The 20,072-nt window shown below is 38.7% G+C and overlaps 1 protein-coding gene across 3 annotated transcripts in view; it reads left to right on the forward strand.

The window, feature by feature from the left end:
* The window catches only part of ino80 (INO80 complex ATPase subunit), a 65,165-nt gene that overhangs the window by 19,287 nt on the left and 25,806 nt on the right, over positions 1–20,072 (forward strand). For all 3 annotated transcript variants that reach the window (XR_007967968.1, XM_052096516.1, XM_052096517.1), the window contains exons 19-27: positions 2,040–2,157; positions 2,325–2,410; positions 4,427–4,594; positions 4,710–4,831; positions 5,031–5,098; positions 5,184–5,277; positions 6,557–6,740; positions 11,571–11,711; positions 14,229–14,454. Coding sequence is in view for 2 of the 3 variants with exons in the window: in XM_052096516.1 (XP_051952476.1) it covers positions 2,040–2,157; positions 2,325–2,410; positions 4,427–4,594; positions 4,710–4,831; positions 5,031–5,098; positions 5,184–5,277; positions 6,557–6,740; positions 11,571–11,711; positions 14,229–14,454 (1,207 nt within the window). In the remaining variant the exon portion in view is untranslated. The remainder of the gene's footprint in view (positions 1–2,039; positions 2,158–2,324; positions 2,411–4,426; positions 4,595–4,709; positions 4,832–5,030; positions 5,099–5,183; positions 5,278–6,556; positions 6,741–11,570; positions 11,712–14,228; positions 14,455–20,072) is intronic.

Genomic DNA, 20,072 nt, shown 5'->3' on the forward strand with positions numbered 1-20,072 from the left:
AAATTTTACTGTACAATATGAAACGAGCTCCCACAAATGTTTCCCTCAAACTTATTCAAGGATTCGAAATAAATGTATTTTTAATCATAAATGCCACAAACGTGTCTGACATTGGCAACAAAAAGCAAATCTCTAAGTAACTTAAACAACAGCACTGTATTTATTTTGTTTGATTGATTGTTGAGAAAAATTCATATGAACTCACAATTTTCATGTTGTGAATTTTAATGTGAAAATGTTCACTTTTCACATTACACATAGTTTCAAAGCAGCTTTATAGAAAATCATGCCTTGTTGTCTGAAAGCTCCCTGTGAACAAGCTGAAGTGACTGTTGCATGGAAAAACCTCCTTTCAATGTTATTTAGTGGTGAAAAAAAAAACTTGAAAGGAACCTGACTTCCGGTTTTATGACATATGTACATAATCCAATATTATTTAGCGTTTCACTTTGCATGTACATTTTACCGGCAGTATTACCGGCTTATAATGTGCGCAAGTGTTGTTCTCAAAGCTGTTTACATTTCTAAGTCAAAAGCAGATAAATATAAGTCTTATGTAATCACAGGTTTCTTATGTTGTTGTTTTTTTTGATTAAGCTGGTTTTTTAATAATTATGTTTATTATGTATTAATTTATATAACTTATGAGCATCTTGCTGTGCATGTCACACTCAGTATCAGCTGGGAGAGGCGGCTGTTAAACGTACTGCTGCTGTTTCTTCCTCACAAATACACCGTTTTACGTGGTGATGTCTGCGTAAATAAAACGACATATTGGATGTAGTGTAGCACCAGGACATGACACCGCTGTTTGGCAGATTCAACAAGCTGTACCGCTACAGTGCAATCTACTCGCCGTTTGTCATTGATCATCAAACCTATGTACTGTAAGTGTGTTGCTCCGTTTTCCTGTGAGCGCGCAGCGCTGCCTCCCCGAGAGTTTTTTTAATGTATCGTACAATACATATGGTATTGTTTAGTGAGCGTTGTATCGAATGATACAATAAGCTACAATATTTTTTAAAACCCCTAACTGGTGTGCAGTTGTTAGCGAGCTGGTGCAAATTTACCTACATCAAAAAGTAATTCACACATCTGCCCATATTAAGATATGCCCCTCTTATCATCATTTTGTAGTCTGAATGTTCAGCATACCAAATAGTATACCATTGTTCAGCTGTTTCAAACGTCCCTGAACGAAAAGAAGAAATTCTCCATAAGTACTTCTGGGCCTTTAAAGTTATTTAATCTCAAAACACCTAGTGAAATGGCCCTAGATCATTTTCAGTTCTAAAATATAGAATGAAACTGCAGGTCACTGACATGGAGAAGAAAAAAAACTTGAGCTTCTTTGAAAATCTCAACAAATCAGACACGCACAACGGACGCTTTTCTTTTGTCTGACCATCAAAACAAAATCAAATATATTCCTTCAAGTGTATATCTTTGTATCTAAGAAAAAATATCTCTTGACAAATGTTACTATTGCCCTGTTCAGATCTCTGGAGGTCCGATCACAAGTGGACTGCACTAAATACAGGTGCAAACCGGGTCCAAAACATACAGGACGGCAGGAAGATGAGCTAAATTACCTGCTGCACCTGTTCAAAAAGCACCTGCCCTTTGGCTAATTTCATACTCTGGTTGAGAGTGAAAGAAGCGCAAATTGCCGGCTTTATCTTGACTATGTACTGGGAGTCATTTCTCACTCCCAGCTGCTGAGTTTAGGCAAAAAAACAAAATGCACATATATTTTAGCTTTTAGTTTTGCCAGCGATAGCAAAAGTCTCCAATTTAAATGTGTTGATGAACAAGTACTCAGGTGATTGTAACGGCTGACTTGCATTGGATGATAGAGGTGATAGGCTACATTCAAGCTTTCAATGTGCTTCATAATATCAGTTCGAGCATCGGCAAGGAGAACATTACAATTTTTAACACAGCCCTAATTCACATGGAAGATTGTCTGAGAATAACTGTGTGTGCACATTTGAGTGCAGTACCACAAAAAAATCTAACATCATTGTTCTTCCTCTCAGTTGTGGGCCCTGCTTCATTTCATCATGCCGACTCTTTTTGACTCTCACGAGGAGTTTAACGAGTGGTTCTGCAAGGACATTGAGAGTCATGCTGAGAACAAATCTGCTATTGATGAAAGTCAGTCATCGCTTTCATTTAACTCTATTTAAGTTGTCATTCAATGTCTATGTATTCTTATGTTACTTTGGGATGTTACAATATGTGTTTCTGCCATTTTAATTTACACTAAAGTGGTAAATAAAATGGCAGCAGCTCACAGAATTTACTGTGGTTTGTCCTTTCAGACCAGCTTTCCAGATTGCACATGATCCTAAAACCTTTTATGCTGCGCAGAATAAAGAAGGACGTAGAGAATGAGCTATCTGACAAGGTACTGACCTACAATTTTTCAAACTGAATTGTGATTTCTAACACCCATCATTACCATTGTCAAGGAAGGTCTGGAAATACCAGGGCAGTTTATTAAGTTGTCATATCCAAGCATGGAAAAAGCATGGAAATCTATAAAATATTTAAAAAATAATGGAAAATGTCTGTAGTTAATATATTTTTTTTCTAGTTATGCTCCGCTCACAATCTCTTTAAAATGACTATAACAGGGTTCCTATGCATCCTGGAAAACCTGGCATTTCTAAATGCATTTTTCCAGTCATGGAAAATGAGAATAATACCTAATTGTCCTGGAAAATCATGATTCATCCTGGAAATTATTTTAGTTTAATAAAACTGTGTGAATGTGCCACTTACAAGGTTTTTGTTACATTAATAAAAACATAGTAATATTAAGGACTCGGGATAGGTGTCAAATTCAAAAATTCATACTGTGTTGTTACTGCCAGTGGCTCTGCATTGTGAAACAACATCACTGGTTGACTGTCATGAACAAAGCCCTATCATGTAAATTCTCTGCTCATCTGCTGTCATCTCTACTTTACTCTGACAAAATATTTTAAGGAGATGGTCGTACAGCTGATATTTTGAAAAATATATTCACACCTCAAGGTGGTATCGTTGTGACTATGTCTTTACTCCTTACCTCAGGAGTCCGCTTATACTGCGGTTACCACATGTACACCCCTTTGAATTCTGCGATGCGGAAAACACAGACGGAAACACCGAATCCAGTCATTGAATGCACAATCAAATTAAAATGGCAATATGTCCTAGTGTGATTATTAAACCACAAAAGGCTGTGATTTAATTGAATAAATATACAATCTGCATGTGCTGGGTTCTTCAAAATGACTGTGTGAAGCCAGCCACACATACAACACCTCACCATGATTATCGCGCACACTGTGTGCGTGTGCGTGTGCGTGCATGCGCGTGTGTGTCCGTGTAGTAGAACATGGAGAGCAGAGCACTCTGCACAGTGCATAAAGACTATATATTTATCTAATTATATCAGAGCTTTTGGGGTTTAATAATCACAGTGGGCCATGTAGCAAACTTCTAATCCAGAGGTGAGAAACTAACATCAAAAACACACAAACAACAAAATAAAAACTGGATTTAAATGGACAAAAAAATTAATAAATGTGTGTGTATATATATATTAATACTGTACAGGAATGTAATGTTTACTGTAATTAATAATAATTTATCAAAGCAATATCTCACGTTTGTGATGTTCTGTTCTGCAGCACTGATTAGACACTATTTTGGTAATACAATTCAAGTAAACTGTTGAATACAGAATTAAAAATTGTTTTTTTATTACCACAACATCGTGACCTCTCATGTGTTTTTGCTTAAATATTACACACTTTGGGCACATAAAATGTTCTGGAAAATTGGGCCTTGAAAAGAGTGGGAACCCTGTAAAATCGTCCAGTAATCACAGACAAATGAAAAAGTCATGGACATTCATTCTTTTCACAAAATGTGTGAACACTTTTCATCTTAAAAAAAATGTGTTTTAATGTGAATATGATGTTTTTATTTTATTAAATATTTTATTGATTTATTCTCCCCAATTTGGAGTTCCTAATGCGCAAAGTCTTTGGTGGTGGTGTAGTGACTCGCCTCAATCTGGGTGGCAGAGAACAAATCTCAGTTGCCTCCGCATCTGAGACTGTCAATCTGCGCATCTTATCACGTGGCTTGTTGAGCGCATCACCGTGGAGACATAGCATTTGTGGAGGCTTCACACTATTCTCCGCGGCATCAATGCACAACTCGCCACGTGCCCCACCAAGAGCGAACCACATTATAGCGACCACGAAGTGGTTACCCCATGTGACTCTACCCTCCCTAGCAACTGGGCCAATTTGGTTGCTTAGGAGACCTGGCTGGAGTCACTCAGCAAGCCCTGGATTCGAACTTGCGACCCAAGCCCGAATGTGTATGATGTTGATGCTGTTTATTTTTCAAACCTTCATCTTAGATTGAAATCCTGACATACTGCCAGTTGACCAGCAGGCAAAGGCTGCTGTACCAGGCTCTGAAGAACAAGATATCCATTGAGGACCTGCTGCAGTCTTCAATGGGCACATCCCAGCAGTCCCACAACACCACCAGCAGCCTCATGAACCTTGTCATGCAGTTCAGGAAGGTTGGTAAATGCTCTTAAAGCAAGTTTAGCAGCATTATAGGCTGTGCATACTTTCAATCTCTGTGAGGTCTTCTAGTAAGGCACTGTGTGTGTTGTTCTCAATTTATACTTGAAGGTTTGTAACCATCCAGACCTGTTTGAGCGTAGGGAAATACACTCGCCTTTCCACATGTCCTTAAAGCCCTTCATCATGTCCAAGTTCCTGTTCCGACACGGCCTCCTCTACAATTTAACCAAGTGAGTTGATGTCCATGTAGCTCCAATGAACTCCCAGTTTTACCTCATTCAGAATGGTTCCTCTCCAGTTGTAAGCCTTATTGATTCATTTTCCCTTCGAAATAGTTTTTATGCTTCACATTTAAAAGTTTTGACAGGATTTGAATTACATATGAGACGTTTTCCTGGGTTTTATTAATGTTCTCTCTTTTCTCCTCAGACTGAAGCAGACTCTGCTTTCACCTTTTTCTGCACACCACATTCAACAATCCTTGTTTCACAGAAAAGGTATGTCTCTTACACATTAATATTCCTCAACTGTAATTTCATTATTACAAAGTCTCATTCATCTTTTTGATCTGTGACAATTCAGGTGAGGATGAAAGCAGCACCTTTTCTTTCTTGCGGTTCATAAATGTGTCTCCTGCTGAGATGTCTAACATAATGCTTCAGGGGACTCTAGTGAGGTCAGTTACGTCATTGTTACACAAAGAATGGTATTCATTGTAGTGTACTAAGTTACTTACCAAGACATTGTCTATAACTTAATGCTGCACTACTAGTCAAAAGTTTGGATATACCTTCTTATTCTTTGATATTGCTATTTTTTTACAGTTAAGAATAGTATTAAAGTGTAGCAAATGGAAACATGGGAATTACTGTATGTTGTGACCAAAATTACATTTTCGCTTTTTCGAAAGAGTCAACCTTTGCCTTGTTTACAGCTCTGCACACTCTAGACCATGTATTTTCCAAAATGTTGATGCCAAGGACCCCCAAATATGTCAATCAGCTTGTGAGGGACCCCTTCCTAAATATTAAGGTTGCTATATACAATATGTTTGTGTAGAAAGTCCATTGAAAAAAATAAGAATTTTAAGGGTGATTATTATATAGATAATTTAAAACACTTTTGTACTCTTTGTACATTTCAAATACATAATTCCTAATCAGTGGTCTGATGACAAAATAAAGTAAGTGGCAAAAAATTTTCATAACGGTGCAACCCTAATCATATGGAAAATATTTAGCCTTGTTTGTACTATGTTTACTACGTATATTGTTTCTACCCAATAATTGAGTAATGTTAAATGCATAAACCTTAAGAGAAACATTTTGATTAAACTGAAAAGGCAATAATGTAAAATTAGGTAAATACAGTTTTTAACTTTTATGAACACTTTTTTCTTTCTCTGAAACATTGCACAGACACCCTAGCACCCCCTTCCAGCCCTCAGTTCAAAAACCCCTACTCTAGGCATTCTCTCAACCAACGTCATGAGGTGCCACCTGAAAGGCTTTTTATACAATAATAAAGGAGTTCTCGTGTATTTTGGCTGCTTTTCTTTCACTATCTGGTCCAACTCATTTACATTTATGCATTTGGCAAACGCTTTTATCCAAAGCGACTTACAGTGCACTTATTACAGGGACAATCCCCCCGGAGCAACCTGGAGTTAAGTGCTTGAACCCCTGACCTTCTGGTCAGTAACCCTGAGCCTCAACCACTGAGCCACCACTGCCCCAGGTGGCATCCATTCATATAGAGGCTAAATGTATTTAAGATCCCCTTGAGATAAAAAGACTAATGAGAAACATTTCAGTCAGTTGTGTCTGATGTTGACCTTTCAGAAATTAAACTTGTTTGCTTGTTGTCACATGCACGACAATAGAGACAGGAGAAAGTCAGTTTAGTTTTATAGCTATGTTTCGACAGTAAAATGGCATCTTTTCGTCTCTGCTCAGGTGGTTAGCTCTTTATCTGTCCTTCAAGTCAGCCTACCGGCTCCATCACCAGCGCCTGTGGGATGAGGTGGAGCAGGATAACCAGGCTGACGGAAAAGCCCTGTGTCTTTCACACAAAGATCTCATCTTGTGGCTCAATCGGCCAACATCTTTCCCAAACGTCCTCAACAGTCATGTCCTACAGGTGAGTTATTCCTCTGTTGTTCTTCACAGTCACTTTGTCCTGCCTTATTAGACTGCCTTATGACCATATATTTGTTGTATACTGTACATTGCTGTAACAAGACTGTACTGACATTTAGTATTATAACCGTGTCCTTGCATATGCTGTAATTTGTAAACAGCCTTTTGTCAGAACTGTCATATTACAAAAGGTAAGCATATGTTGTCCTTATTTATTTTAGAAATTATGACACCAGATACAACAGCTTTTCAGCCCTAATTTACAGTGTTTATAGTCTCTCAGAGGCAGACTTTTGACTACTGGCATAAATTCTGGACCACTTTGTCAGGAAGTAACCACCTGACTGGCTTGTAAAGCACAGTTTTTGTTTTTTACATACCATATAAATACCACAATATACCATCAGTGAAAGATATTTTGGAACATCAGTCCCCCTTAAAGGTTGTACAAAAACATATTATTTCCAGACATAACTTTCAAAACAAAGTGTTTTACTTGTGGACATCAAGTTTACTTGCTATTATTAAACACCTTAAGCAAAATTCTGAATATCAAACAAAATTCCCTCAAAGATATTATTCCACAAACATGGCACAATTGCAACATTTCGGTTTTCTTCCTCATATCAACCTTTGTTTCTGGCCAGACTGATTTAAACCTGTGGGTCCATTTTTCCTTCCAGTGCAACTAAATGTTTTATAGGTCGCACCGGTGCTTCTCTCTGATTATGCTCTGCCATTTTCTGTTGCAAATACAAGTTAAGCTAAATCAGCTGCATTTGCGTCATAAGGTTGATTGCCACAAAAAATTTGTCTCATTCTTCCTTTTCTTTAAAAAAAAATTAATAAACAGAACTCTGTTACAGTGAGGCACTTACAATGGAAGTGAATGGGGCCAATTTTTGGAGGGTTTAAACAGAAATGTGAAGCTTATAATTTTATAAAAGGACTTGCATTAATTATTTTGTTAAAACTCATGTTTGCTCATTATTTGAGCTGTTTTTTTAGTTTGTCATTTTTACAGTCGTTTTAGGGTTTGTTGACAACATTGTCATGAAACGAAGTTATAAAATTAGCTATAATTTTACACAGAAAAGGTTTTTAAGTGATCTTATCACTCAAAAAAATCATGTTTACACACATATCCTTTATATCTTGTGGTTATACTTCTAAAAAGTGAGTGCAAAAATGCTTTTGATTGAGCTTAACTTTTATTGAACCTGGAACTTTCCTTTAACTTTTACAGATGTTACTATCAGTACATCTGTATTGCAACTCAAAATCAATGCCTTACTTTCGAATGTGCATTTCAATGGGTCAAAATATGTAGTAATATTGGTAATTGCATTTATTTTTGTAAAAAAGTTATCACTTTTATTATAAGTTTGTCTTTTTACATTTTAATTTATGGCCCCCAAACTAGGGATGCACCGATCTGATACCTGGATCGGTATTGGCTCCAATACTGATGTTTTCAAACGAATTGGGTATTGGTCCGAGCCCGCTCCAAATCCGATACTGTCTGTTAGTCATGTTCGTTACCGTCAAGCTCAAAAAATGACATAAAAGAACCATTAAAACACAACTAAAGTAGTTCATGTGATCCCTGCATTTTATTCAAAGCCACTTGAAGATGGGCGATAGCTCTGTGAATCACAAAAGGCTGTGTTTAATAAGTAAATATATAGTATGTGCAGCTCCAGCGCATTATTGAATGGCACTGCTCTGTTTACATACCCACTCGTGACTATTTTTAGCATTCAGCCGGTGCGCAAAATATAAAACACAAAATTTCAGATGTAGATGCTCAATAGTTCGGATCACTTATACCAGGCCCCCCCCCCCCAAGAATTTGAATAAGAAGCAAATTAAACTACTGAGAACATGTCTACCATCACATAAAATCCAGTTGAGCAGAGTGGCAAAAGCAGGTGAATAATATCCAGACAGGATATAGACACAATGAACAGATAACACACACCAGTCTTATGATACTTGCAGGCAATAATGAAGACACAGGTATGTTTGACATAGCAGAAAGTTGTGGAGTCTCAGAGATACTATCGATGAGAACAAACAAAGAGTGTGTGAAAGCAGGGTATATATGCAGTCCTTGATTAGCCACTAATGACTAATAACCTTCTTTTCTACTGATGAATTATACTAGAATTACTGTTAATTTTGCTGCCACATTATCCAGTTAATGATAGTGTTTCTTAATAAGCTATACATTTATATTTAAATAATGTGTAGTTAGAGGTTTGTGTTTCTTTACGTATTAAAGAGCACACCCAAATAGTTCCACACAATAATGTAAAGATATTCTAAACAGACTATGCAAAAAAACAACACTGGTATCGGATCAGTATTGGAAGAGAAAAAGTGGTATTGGTGCATCCCTACCCCAAACCTCACCAGTTCTACCAAATCAGCTACCATCTGTAGAACTTTGTGGCACTGTTTTATTTACTTTGCAAATGTATTGTGTTCACTGTTTTGTGAGGGTTAAGCAAAAGTGAGGAGCGTTGTGTATGAATGAGCAGGTCTACTCCTTCCTTGGGTTACCCCACGGAACCAGCTTAAATGACCCTCATCTGTCATTAGTTTGAAGGGCTCATATTTCGGTCTACACGCACTCAGTGCCTCCTTTCTGTTGAAGCCTATATTCCATTCACCCACAAGGCACTCAAAAGCTGTCATATATTAAATGCTGATGGGAATATCAAAGGTTCAAACTGATAATTGAGGAGAGGAAAAAGAATAGAAGAAGTGGTTCTGGATGTCCCAGTCAGCTACAGTGTCATCCCCCATTTAGTCTTTCTATAATCTATCTATAGCATACAAGGCCAAACAGCAGCAGGGGTTAACCTGCTGTAAAGTGCTTTGGTGTGCTGGTTTGCGCTGAAGCTTCAAGCAGGGGAATTTGTGTTCCAAAGGTGCTGACTGAGGTGTAATATTATCCACTTCCCACTCTGGGTCTTCTACCACACAGCGTCTCCTAGCTCCACTGGGGCATGTACAGGGAACTCGACACCGCAACAAACCGCCTGTGGAAATGTGGATTGGCCCGTATCGAACACTCAGCATCATGATAAAGTCCTAATGTTGGCCTCTAAGACCCAAAATAACTTTTACCCATAGCTGTAAGTGCTTCTGGCAAAGGCTAAAGCACCTGCATCATTCTTGGATTTCCAAATCTCCCGCATACTCCCTATTGTGTTCCATATAAGTGCAGTTCAGTTTTATCCAAATAATGAGAATATACAACATGGCATGATTTGTCAAAAGCATATTCTGTGCTGATAGAAGATTACCTTGTTCAGACTGCCACTAAAAATCAGAGTTTTTGCATATCCAAATTGTATCCAGTTGAGTTTTTGATAGTCTGGACAGCAAAAAAACACATGAAATCGGATTTTCCAAATCTGATTCAAACCACATCGGGACAGGGCGCTTATTTGGAGAGCAAGATGATGCAATGCATCTGTTTTGAAAGCAACTATGGGTATGCCATACATTGTTATTAAAGCATCCCATGCAGATAGGTTGGTTATGTCTTAACGTGCAAATCTGATTTGATCACTTGCAATTAATAGTGCGGACAGTCTGCCTGAAAAGATCTTATTTGAGAAAAAATAAGATTTGCCTTCAGTCTGAGCATAGCCTAAGCGGCGAGGCTTGGATGGACTGTATATTAAGAAGTTTTTAGATTTTGTTTTATAAAAGGGGGCCTGGGTAGTTCAGCAGCTAAGATGCTGACTACCACGCCTTGAACCGTGAGTTCAAATCCAGGGCGTGCTGAGCTCTCCAGCCAGGTCTCCTAAGCAACCAAATTGGCCTGGTTGCTAGGGAGGGTAGAGTCACATGGGGTAACCTCCTCATGGTCACTATAATGTGGTTCTCACTCTCGGTTGGGCGCATGGTGAGTTGTGCGTGGTTGCCGAGGAGAATAGCGTGGGTCTCTACAGGCGCTATGTCTCCGCGGTAATGTGCTCAACACGGAGGCAACTGAGATTCGTCTTCCGCCAACCGGATTGAGGCAGTCACGAGGACTTAGAGCGGACTGGGAATTTCTTACTTTTTCTTCAATTTATTCTTTTTTGCTTTTATTCTTTCTTGATTGTATTTTTTTCTTTCTGCTTCCTTGTCTTTTGCTCTTTTTTGTGCTTTCTTTTATTTTTATTGTTCTTGCTTTTTTCTGTCTTTCTTGGTTGCTTGATTTCTTTCATTCTCCTTGCTTCCTTTTTGTTCTTTCTGTTTTTTATTTTGATATTTTCTGTGTTTTCTCGTTCTTTTGCTCTTTCTTGCTTACCATCTCTCTCTCTCTCCCTCCCTCCCCCCATCTCCACATGCCCTTCACACTTCATCAATCATTATTCCTCAGTCTCCACTAAATGAAGAAGACAGGTTTGTTTATGCATGTCACTTGTGTCAGTACTGGCAGGAAACAGGCAGGTATATAGGCTGCTTCATATGATTCATGTGGGTCATTAAAGGTGTAGTTCTGCCTGTGACCCTGTGTGGAAGTCTCTTACCACTATGGTCTCATTTAGGGTATCACTTCAGCTAAAAATTAGCTTTTGGCTTGTGACAAATGGAGCTGTTGAGATGGGAATTGGGTTTACATTTTATTAGGAGTAACTCATGGTAGAGTGAAAGGAGATCACTAGGAGGTGCTGCAGGTCCATGTACGCCTATTTGACTAATTCAAATGCTGTCTGTAAAAGCAGCCACCCCCACACACACACTTAGTCATACCTTTTGACAAATCGCGATTTGGTAGAATAATATATAACATGCTACATTGACGTTTTTGCTTTCTTTCTGGCAGGATTTGGTATTTACGTCCACAGGACCAGGGCTGGTTTGTCACGCCGATGTGCTGATTCACAGCAGACGCTCCTCCACTCACATGTTCAGACCCTGCCAACCCACTCAGCCACCCAAGTTTTTATTCACCGTCACACCCAGGGTAAACCACACATACAAACGCACCCTTTCTCTGAAAAAACATCCCAATGGAACATATTAACTGGTAGAATCTTTGCTCAGTTCAGAGGTTTGAACTAAATCCATTGCAACCCTGATTTCTATATCCATTAACTGTTGTCTAAATCCAGTAAATGTTTTCAGTTGGTAAGAGACTAAAACTCATCAAAGTGGGTTTTTACTGATGGGTGGCCAGCTGCTGACAGGGATCTCCCACTGTATATGAAACAAACTTGCTATCAAAAATAAATGACCTGTTCTCTTGTGTGGGCCACACTATGGGCCTGGTTTATTTATCCTCGTTAACTCCCGACAGATCTTCTGCTCAGCTGATCAGAACCCCGGTGGAGAGTAACCAAACAACACAAGCCCACCAGTGAGAAATCAGAGGTCTTGGTTAAGGGCTGCTTCTCTGGCTGTGAATTTTCAGCCCATCAAAACCACACTTTGGGATAGTCTCAAGATATTTAGAATTTGCGTATTTAGTACTGGAGGGAACATTGAGGTCAAGACTTATGACATCCTTTGCTGGTCCTAAAACTACTTTCCTATCAAAGGTGGTATTTGTGTTTTTACTGATTGGATAGCTTTCTGATGAAAAGACAAAGTTGAAATACCCTTGAAGATGTATTCGAGATAGATCGCAAACTGATCACTCATTGTGTACAAGTCCCAACTCATCAAAGTGTAAGTGCATCTGGTTGTTCAGGCCACTTATATGTAAACTTTATTCCTCCCAAATCGAACTATGTCAGCATACAGAATTTTGCGAGCCCAAAGATTACAAAGAAATTATGTCACATAACATTGTATTTTGTAACACCATGTTCAAAGCTTCCTGGCATTTGCATAGTAACAGAAATGTTATATAAAGTATTTATAAAGATTTGCATGGTGTAAATTGTAAATGGAATGTGTATAGCCAATCGGATTGCAATCTGATAAATCAAGATGCATGAGATGACGAGTGTAAATAGGTCCAAAAAATGTAACCATAACCTACCCCTTAAATTTAGAGGGATATATCTAGATAGGAATGTTTTTCTAACCCTTAAGCCTAACCGTAACCCTAAATCTAATGTTAAAATCTGATTGGTTGATAGAACTGCTGTTCCAGGTCCAGCAAAGAATGTTGATCTAGAAAAAAACATCCTACTTGGGTAAATCACATTAAGTTAGTCGAGACATTAATCTTTTATATGTGAACAATGTGGTTGTACTTAAACAGATCTATGATGTTAATGGTTCAGTCATGTATGATGAACCGTTTTCCTCAAACATCTGCTGTTAACTTTGCTAATGTGAATATAAGCATAATATATATACTGTATATATATTCATTTTGGGGTTGGGGTTGTGTCTGGCCTCATGGCTTTGCTGTGAGAATTGGCACTGTGTTGGCACCAGCCCCTAGGCACCAGGGACATATGGGCACTGTGGGAAAGTGATAAGATAGATTAGTACCCATTTTTTCTCTTTATTCATGAGGGACTCTTAACCTCGTTGGCTTTTTAAGGCCACATCTGCGTGTTTTTGCTCCTATTGGTCATCTGTTCGCTACAAAACTAGAAGCCCGGCCAAGCTGAGCTGTTTTTCATCAGAGATAAGAATGAAAGGAAGATAATATCATCCGCTTGTCAGCAGGCCATAAAATTCTCAGTGAAACTATAAGAGGGATAAAGAGAGAGAGGGAGAGTTTGCGGGGAAAAGAGAAACAGAATGGAAGGGATTGTGAGTGGTGTGAATCATACAGGAAATGGTCATCTGTTACTCAAAGGCCTGTTAGCACCAGTGACCTATGCCATGCTTTCCTGCCAGAGCAGCAGGGTTCAGACAAAATGTCAGAAAGACCGGGTTGTGCGTGCATGTGTGTGCGTACTACAACTGCATTACAAAATTTTTTTTTCTTAAACGGTGTATATCATTTGTTTTACAGGAACAATATCTAAATATAAGAGAGATTTACTTTAGAAGTAAAATTATATTAAGACAAGGTTTTCAGAGAAATCTGCCAGAATTTAGTGAGATTAATGCTTAAAAAAGTTTTTTAAAAAAACTATTTGCCAATGGGGTAATAAGTATTTCTTATTTTTTCAGAACTATCAAAATTTACAAGCCATACAGGTTTGGTAGAACATGATGGTGAGACAATGATGACAAAATTACCATTTTTTGGTGAACTGTCCCTTTAAATCTTGTTTTCGGACAACAAACTTAGAATATTATGTCATTTTGCTTCGAAAATAAATTCATCTTTTTTAAGGGATGTTGAGATATTTTCACTTGCACACAAGACAAACACACTGGGTAATTTTTTGCAGTTTGAAATTGACTCCACTCTCCCCTTGAGGCCTAATTTGTTCAGTGTTTCGTATCAACAAAAAGAATGAATAGAGAAATAGAAGCCAATTAGCTGGAGGGAAGACACTGTGCAGTTGCCAAGTTTGATAGTGTAAACAGCCTCAGAGGTATTGACTAAGGGATTTTCTTCTTTCCCTAGGTAACTTCAGTTCCCATGGAACGCTACTGTGTGGATCGGAGTGCCGAGTATGAATGTAGATTAATACGTGATGGTGGTAGTCTCATTGCTAAGCAGTGCTTCCTGTATGGTTCCCCTGAGCTGGCTTGTGGATGGGCTCAACGCTCTCAGGCCTTCCACCCTCAGAGCCCAGGGGGCGTCATGTCTCTGCAGCCAAGACATGGCTGGTCCTTTATTAGGATTCCAGGTAGGTGAAATCCTGGGTTTGTGTGTATGTACTTAGCTATAGTTTAGGGTCAGGATTGTCCCTAAAAGTGTGACAAAATCTGATCTAATCTAATAACATATTTTTTTCATAGTCTGAAAGCGATGTATATACATAATTTATACGTAACCGATGTCGTCAGTGAAACACACACGCACCAAAACAGATTAGTCATAGTGACGGTAGAAGCTGTGAATTTGTGCGCTGCATAGAGTTACAGATGTTATGAAGAAATGTGGCTTACTTGCCATGTTTTTCAAGAAACATAAACAGAATATGAGAACCTGTTACACACGATTACTTAAAGCAAATTCTCCTGTTTAAAACAAGCCCAAAACACCTTGATACAATTTGTAGATTCTGAGGTACTGTAATCTTCATGTAGCACATTTGAGATCTGAATCGGTGAAGGGAGGTTGTGTGGCTGCTCCAGGGTCCTTGTGGCTGCCGAATGCAACGCTCTGTCAGTGTGACTTATAAAGAGATGCGACTTACACTGGTGGCGAAAACTTTCTGAAAGAAATTGGATTTTTAATTCACCACAGTGGCATTCAACTGATCACAAAGTATAGTCAGGACATTACTGATGTAAAAAAACAACAGCATCACTATTTGAAAAAAGTAATTTTTTTATTAAATCTAGACAGGCAGCCTTCACTCCAACACCTTATCCTTGATTAATCATGCTAAATTGCTTATTTGGTACTAGAAAATAATTTGCCATTTATATAAAACACAGTTGAAAGCTATTTGTTTCGTTAAACAAAGCTTAACATTGTTTTTGTTTTTGAGTTGCCACAGTATGCAATAGACTGGCATGTCAATATAAGGTCAAAATGGCAAAAAAGAAGCCATTTTCTCTAGTTTGAGAAATAGACTATCATGTCCTCAGCTGACATCTTCATTGAATTCTACCCGCTCAACACCAGTTTCATGTACAACAGTAAAGAGAAGACTCAGGGGTGCAGGCCTTATGGGAAGAATTGCAAAGAAAAAGACACTTTTGAAACCGAAAAACAAAAAAGAAAAGGTAAGAGTGGGCAAAGAAAGAGACATTGGACAACAGATAATTGAGAACGAGTGTTATGTATCTTAACCCCATTAAGCTTTGTGGGATCAGTTAGACTGTAAGGTGTGTGTGAAGTGCCCGACAAGTGCTACAGGAAGCGTGGGGTGAAATTTCAGTATCTGGACAAACGGACAGCTAGAATGCCAAGGATCTGCAAAGCTGTCATTGCTGCACGTGGATGATTTTTTAAAGAGAACTCTTTGATGTAGTTTAAAATGTTCTGACATTTCATAATTTCAAAATCAAATAGTAATTTTCATGTTATTAATGTCCTGACTATACATTGTGATCAGTTGAATGCCACTTTGATGAATAAAAGTACCAATTTCTTCCCATAATAGCAAAATCTATACATTATTCAAAATGTTTGGCTGCCAGTGTATGTGTTTTTTCTCTCTCAACAATGCAATTTTGACCCGGTGCGACTTTATTCCTGGAAAATACGGTACTAATGGCTTACTTATAGTCTAACTACTTGTCTCAGCATATTAAGATGGGATAGGAGAAAGTATTTTAACAGAAACAATTGTACATTACACCTTCAATTAAAAAAATGCAGAACATTTATTCTAAGATTAAGGCCCGGGTATACTTAGTTTTTCCACGTTCTGAATCGGATGGCGCCTGGCTGGCCACGTTGCCTTTCTGAGTATACTTTTCTGACCACAAATGAATAGGAACGCATTCGACGCATCCGCACAACAACTGCTTTATGACACTTTTTTTAGTACCGTTGTTGGCCTGCTCATGTACAGATGATGCACACAGCCGAGGACCGCGTGCATGAGTCAAGAAAATCTAAGCGGTGCACGGCTGTGCTGATGAGGCAATTTGTGTTACACACATACTGTGCGCATAGCGATCCGCAACGTGGACGCCGAAGTATACTTTGACCTTTAGTGTTAGAGTTAGTAACATTTACTTGGCACATTTATAGTTTCTGAAGACACTGTGAGTGGCGCTTGCCATGGAAAAACTAGTCACAACAATGTCCCACCAAGGGTCTCCATTGACTCCAAGCCCACCCCATATGTATACGATGTCCATGTGCAGAGATCTATGTGTTGCTATACAGGTACATTTTCTGAAGACACTGAGTCGTGCTTGCCATGGCAAAACTTGACCTCAGTAGAGTGCCCATTCAAAAGAGCCCACCCCATATGTCTACGATGTCTACAATGAGCCCACCCCATATGTGTACGATATGTCTACGATGTCCATGTGTAGAGATATAGGTGTTGCTATACAGTTACTAGGGTGCTTTGAATGGTTGCTAAGCAGTAGCCAGGGTTATACCTAAAGTCTGTTTGTTATCCCACCCCCATGTCTCCACAATGTCCTGGTGCAGAGATATGGGTGTTGTTATATGGTTGCCAGGACATGTTTAGGCAGTTTCCAAGGTGATACTTATCGACTGCTTGCTAGCTCGAGTCAAAAGAGCCCACCCCCATGTCTCTATGACATTCTGATCCGAAGACATGATTCCTCAGATTTCTTGTCAGTGTTAAGTCTATGGGATTTTTTAAATTGCTTTTTCGCCAGCTGGATGAAAAATCGTACACTCGCCAGATGAACATTGTACGGCCAAAGACTTATCATAGCACATGTCTCCTTAAACCGGTTGATTTGACACCTCATTCATGGGTGTATAAAAAACAGTGCGGGACAAGTTAAGTGTAGAACTTTGAAGAATTTGGTTTAGGATTATGCAGAATCCCTAAACGAAGGACAGAGAAACTGTAATACTGACTTATTGCTTTACTGCTAAAGCAAGTGCCAGTAACTAGCCTTATATAAAAACAATAGAAGATTATGGCTTTCCCCTTTTTACTTGGCTAAGTAAATGTGCATGTGTGTGTGTATTTAGTATGTTTGCTTGTGTGTTATATGCAATCACTTGAGTGGTACTTCATTTTTCCAAGAAGTTTGTATCCGGCTATTGTCCTTGCATAGTCATTTTTATTTAAGACAAAGCACGTTCTCACCGTTCATAAGGTTTTCGAGTGTCTTGAGAGGAAGTCTAAATAATATTTACATTTATAATGCCCTCACATAGACAACTCCCTCTTTCAGATCCAACACAATCCAAATTGCAGACAGAGAACTCTGTCCCAGCTCCTTACAGCAAGACTTTAGGCCCTGGGAGCCCACACGGTACCACTGCTTTCCAGGGGCCAGAGTGCATTTCAGTCAAAGAAAATTGAATTTACTATATCAGCAGTAGAGGCTGCCACCTCTAACACTGAGTGGCTAAAAAGAGATGGAGACCCATGGGAGAGTGGTTTAGGTCACAGAAGTGGCCTTCCTTGCAGTCACGTCTGCAGGACGGTGCACCACTCAGTCACTGTCAGAGTTTTGGCACCAATGTGCAGACATTTGTCAAATGGTTAGCATGGCAGTGCTGTCCCAAGGACAGAACGTTCTGAATAGAGCTAGGGGATACTTGAGTGGATAGTACTGTATACCTTTCTTCTGTAGAACACAAAAGGATATGTTAGCCAGAATGATCGGAACTGCCTTGGTCACCATTCACTTTCATTGCATCTTTTTTCCACACAATTAATGTGATTGGTGACTGCATTTGTCATTCTGACTAACTTCTCTTTTTATGTTACATGGAAGAAAGTCATACATGTTTGGAACAACATGAGGTTGAGTAAATGATGATAGGTTTTACATTTTTGTTTAAACTATCCCTTTTAGACTACTTTGCAAATCAAATTTTTGTATCGGCCGTGCGCTTATTGCAGCCTGTTGCATTAATTGTGTGAATGCACATGTTCGTGCGTGCGTTCCTGTATAACTGCTGGGAGCAGACTGGGTAAGAGAAAGAGGTCTGGGAGTGCTTGTGAAGCTGGGAGGGGGGACAAAGAAAGGAAGTTGAACTATTGGACTTTGTTTCTGCACAGCATTAGGTAAGCGCTTTGAATGTGTGTGTGTGTGTGTGTGTGTGTGTGTGCCACTCTGAATGTTCATTCACAGGCTTAAGGTGTTTCAGCGTGCACTTTTCCCATTTTCCCAATGTCATTCTGTACCCAGGGAAGGAAATGACACAGGACTGGGCAAAAATCATTGGAAGTATGCTGGCGGTCTCACCACTGGATAATGGAACTAAAAGAACATACCTTTATATAGAGACTGGTTGAGGGTTTAGATGCCTTATAGGTACAGGAGCATTTTTTTTTATTTTTCCCCATCACACCCTACCATCTTCTGTTCCACCCCACCACCCATTGTTCTGCATACATTTTTCATACTGCAAATAATAATGATTTATTTAAAATCACACTCAAATGAAGAAAATATAATCTTACTAACACATAAAAAATCTAAGGAAGTATAATTATTAGTGCTGGGTATTGATACAGATTTTCTGACTCAATTCTGATTAACAAACTCTTGATTCAATTACGATCTAGATTCAATTCTATATTGATTCATATAGGTACAATTCTGTTACAATGTCCATTTTGCTTACATCTAAAAGAAATTCTCTCACCTAATGCTCCTAATTATAAAGGAACCTTCAAGACAACCGTTCTAGGTGCAATTCGAAAATATAAATTTTACAAATGATATTTTATCAATAGTTTTTCATAAAATTGGTCACATTTTAGCTTTTGAAAAATGTTCCGATTCAGTCTATTCCATCAATTAATGACTTGAAATTGCATATATTATGTTGCATATATACTTTTGTAAAATTTTAATTGTTTACTTGCTGAATTTGTAGTATTTACAATTATTTACATTGATTTGTAAAACACACGCTTAAACCGTACAGTCTTTTTAAGACTAGTGCCATCTGTCCGTAAGCGCATATAACGAGAGAAGACGTGGATGGCTTTAGTGCATACATGTGGGATTACAATTTAACGTTTCTTTTGTGTCTTTGGACACACAGAATGAGTTAAAACATACTTCTACTCTCAACATGCAGTGAAAGGACCTCTGTGCTACTAACTTCTCCACTATATTACTCAATCACTGGTAAGTGAAATCTGAACATTTACTAGCCAGTGGCTAATCATAGACATTTTAGTTGCATAGCGTGAGATTTGGTTGCACATGCGAGTGATTTACTTGCATTAAGGGGCAGTCACACTATGCTTTGAGCACGCAAATTCTTTTTCATACAACGCAACGGTACAGGATATATGATATATCATGCGGGAGGTCTTCTGGTGTAAGTAAATAATACATCACAAAAAAATATATATTATATTAAAACTGCTAAAATATATTGTCTACTCTCTCTCCTCCAACAATAAAACTTGCAGCATTGATATATGTTTCCTTTAATTGAGCCAAGAGGTCAGGGTCCTCTCGTTATTCGATTTCACGGTTCAGAGTTCACCAAGCTTGAACTTTGGTATGCAGCGTAGGACAACATTTCTTCTCATGGGCTTGCGTTTCTAGTCTGGTGCATTCAGATGCGTTTGAATGAGAGTGAATGGAGCACGAAGTGTGACCGCCCCTTTATAGAGGATTGCCACATAGAGTGAAAGATCGATCTTGGGAGTTATGAATC

This window comes from Xyrauchen texanus, chromosome 28 (assembly GCF_025860055.1).
Source record: "Xyrauchen texanus isolate HMW12.3.18 chromosome 28, RBS_HiC_50CHRs, whole genome shotgun sequence".
In the NCBI taxonomy this organism is placed as follows: domain Eukaryota; kingdom Metazoa; phylum Chordata; class Actinopteri; order Cypriniformes; family Catostomidae; genus Xyrauchen; species Xyrauchen texanus.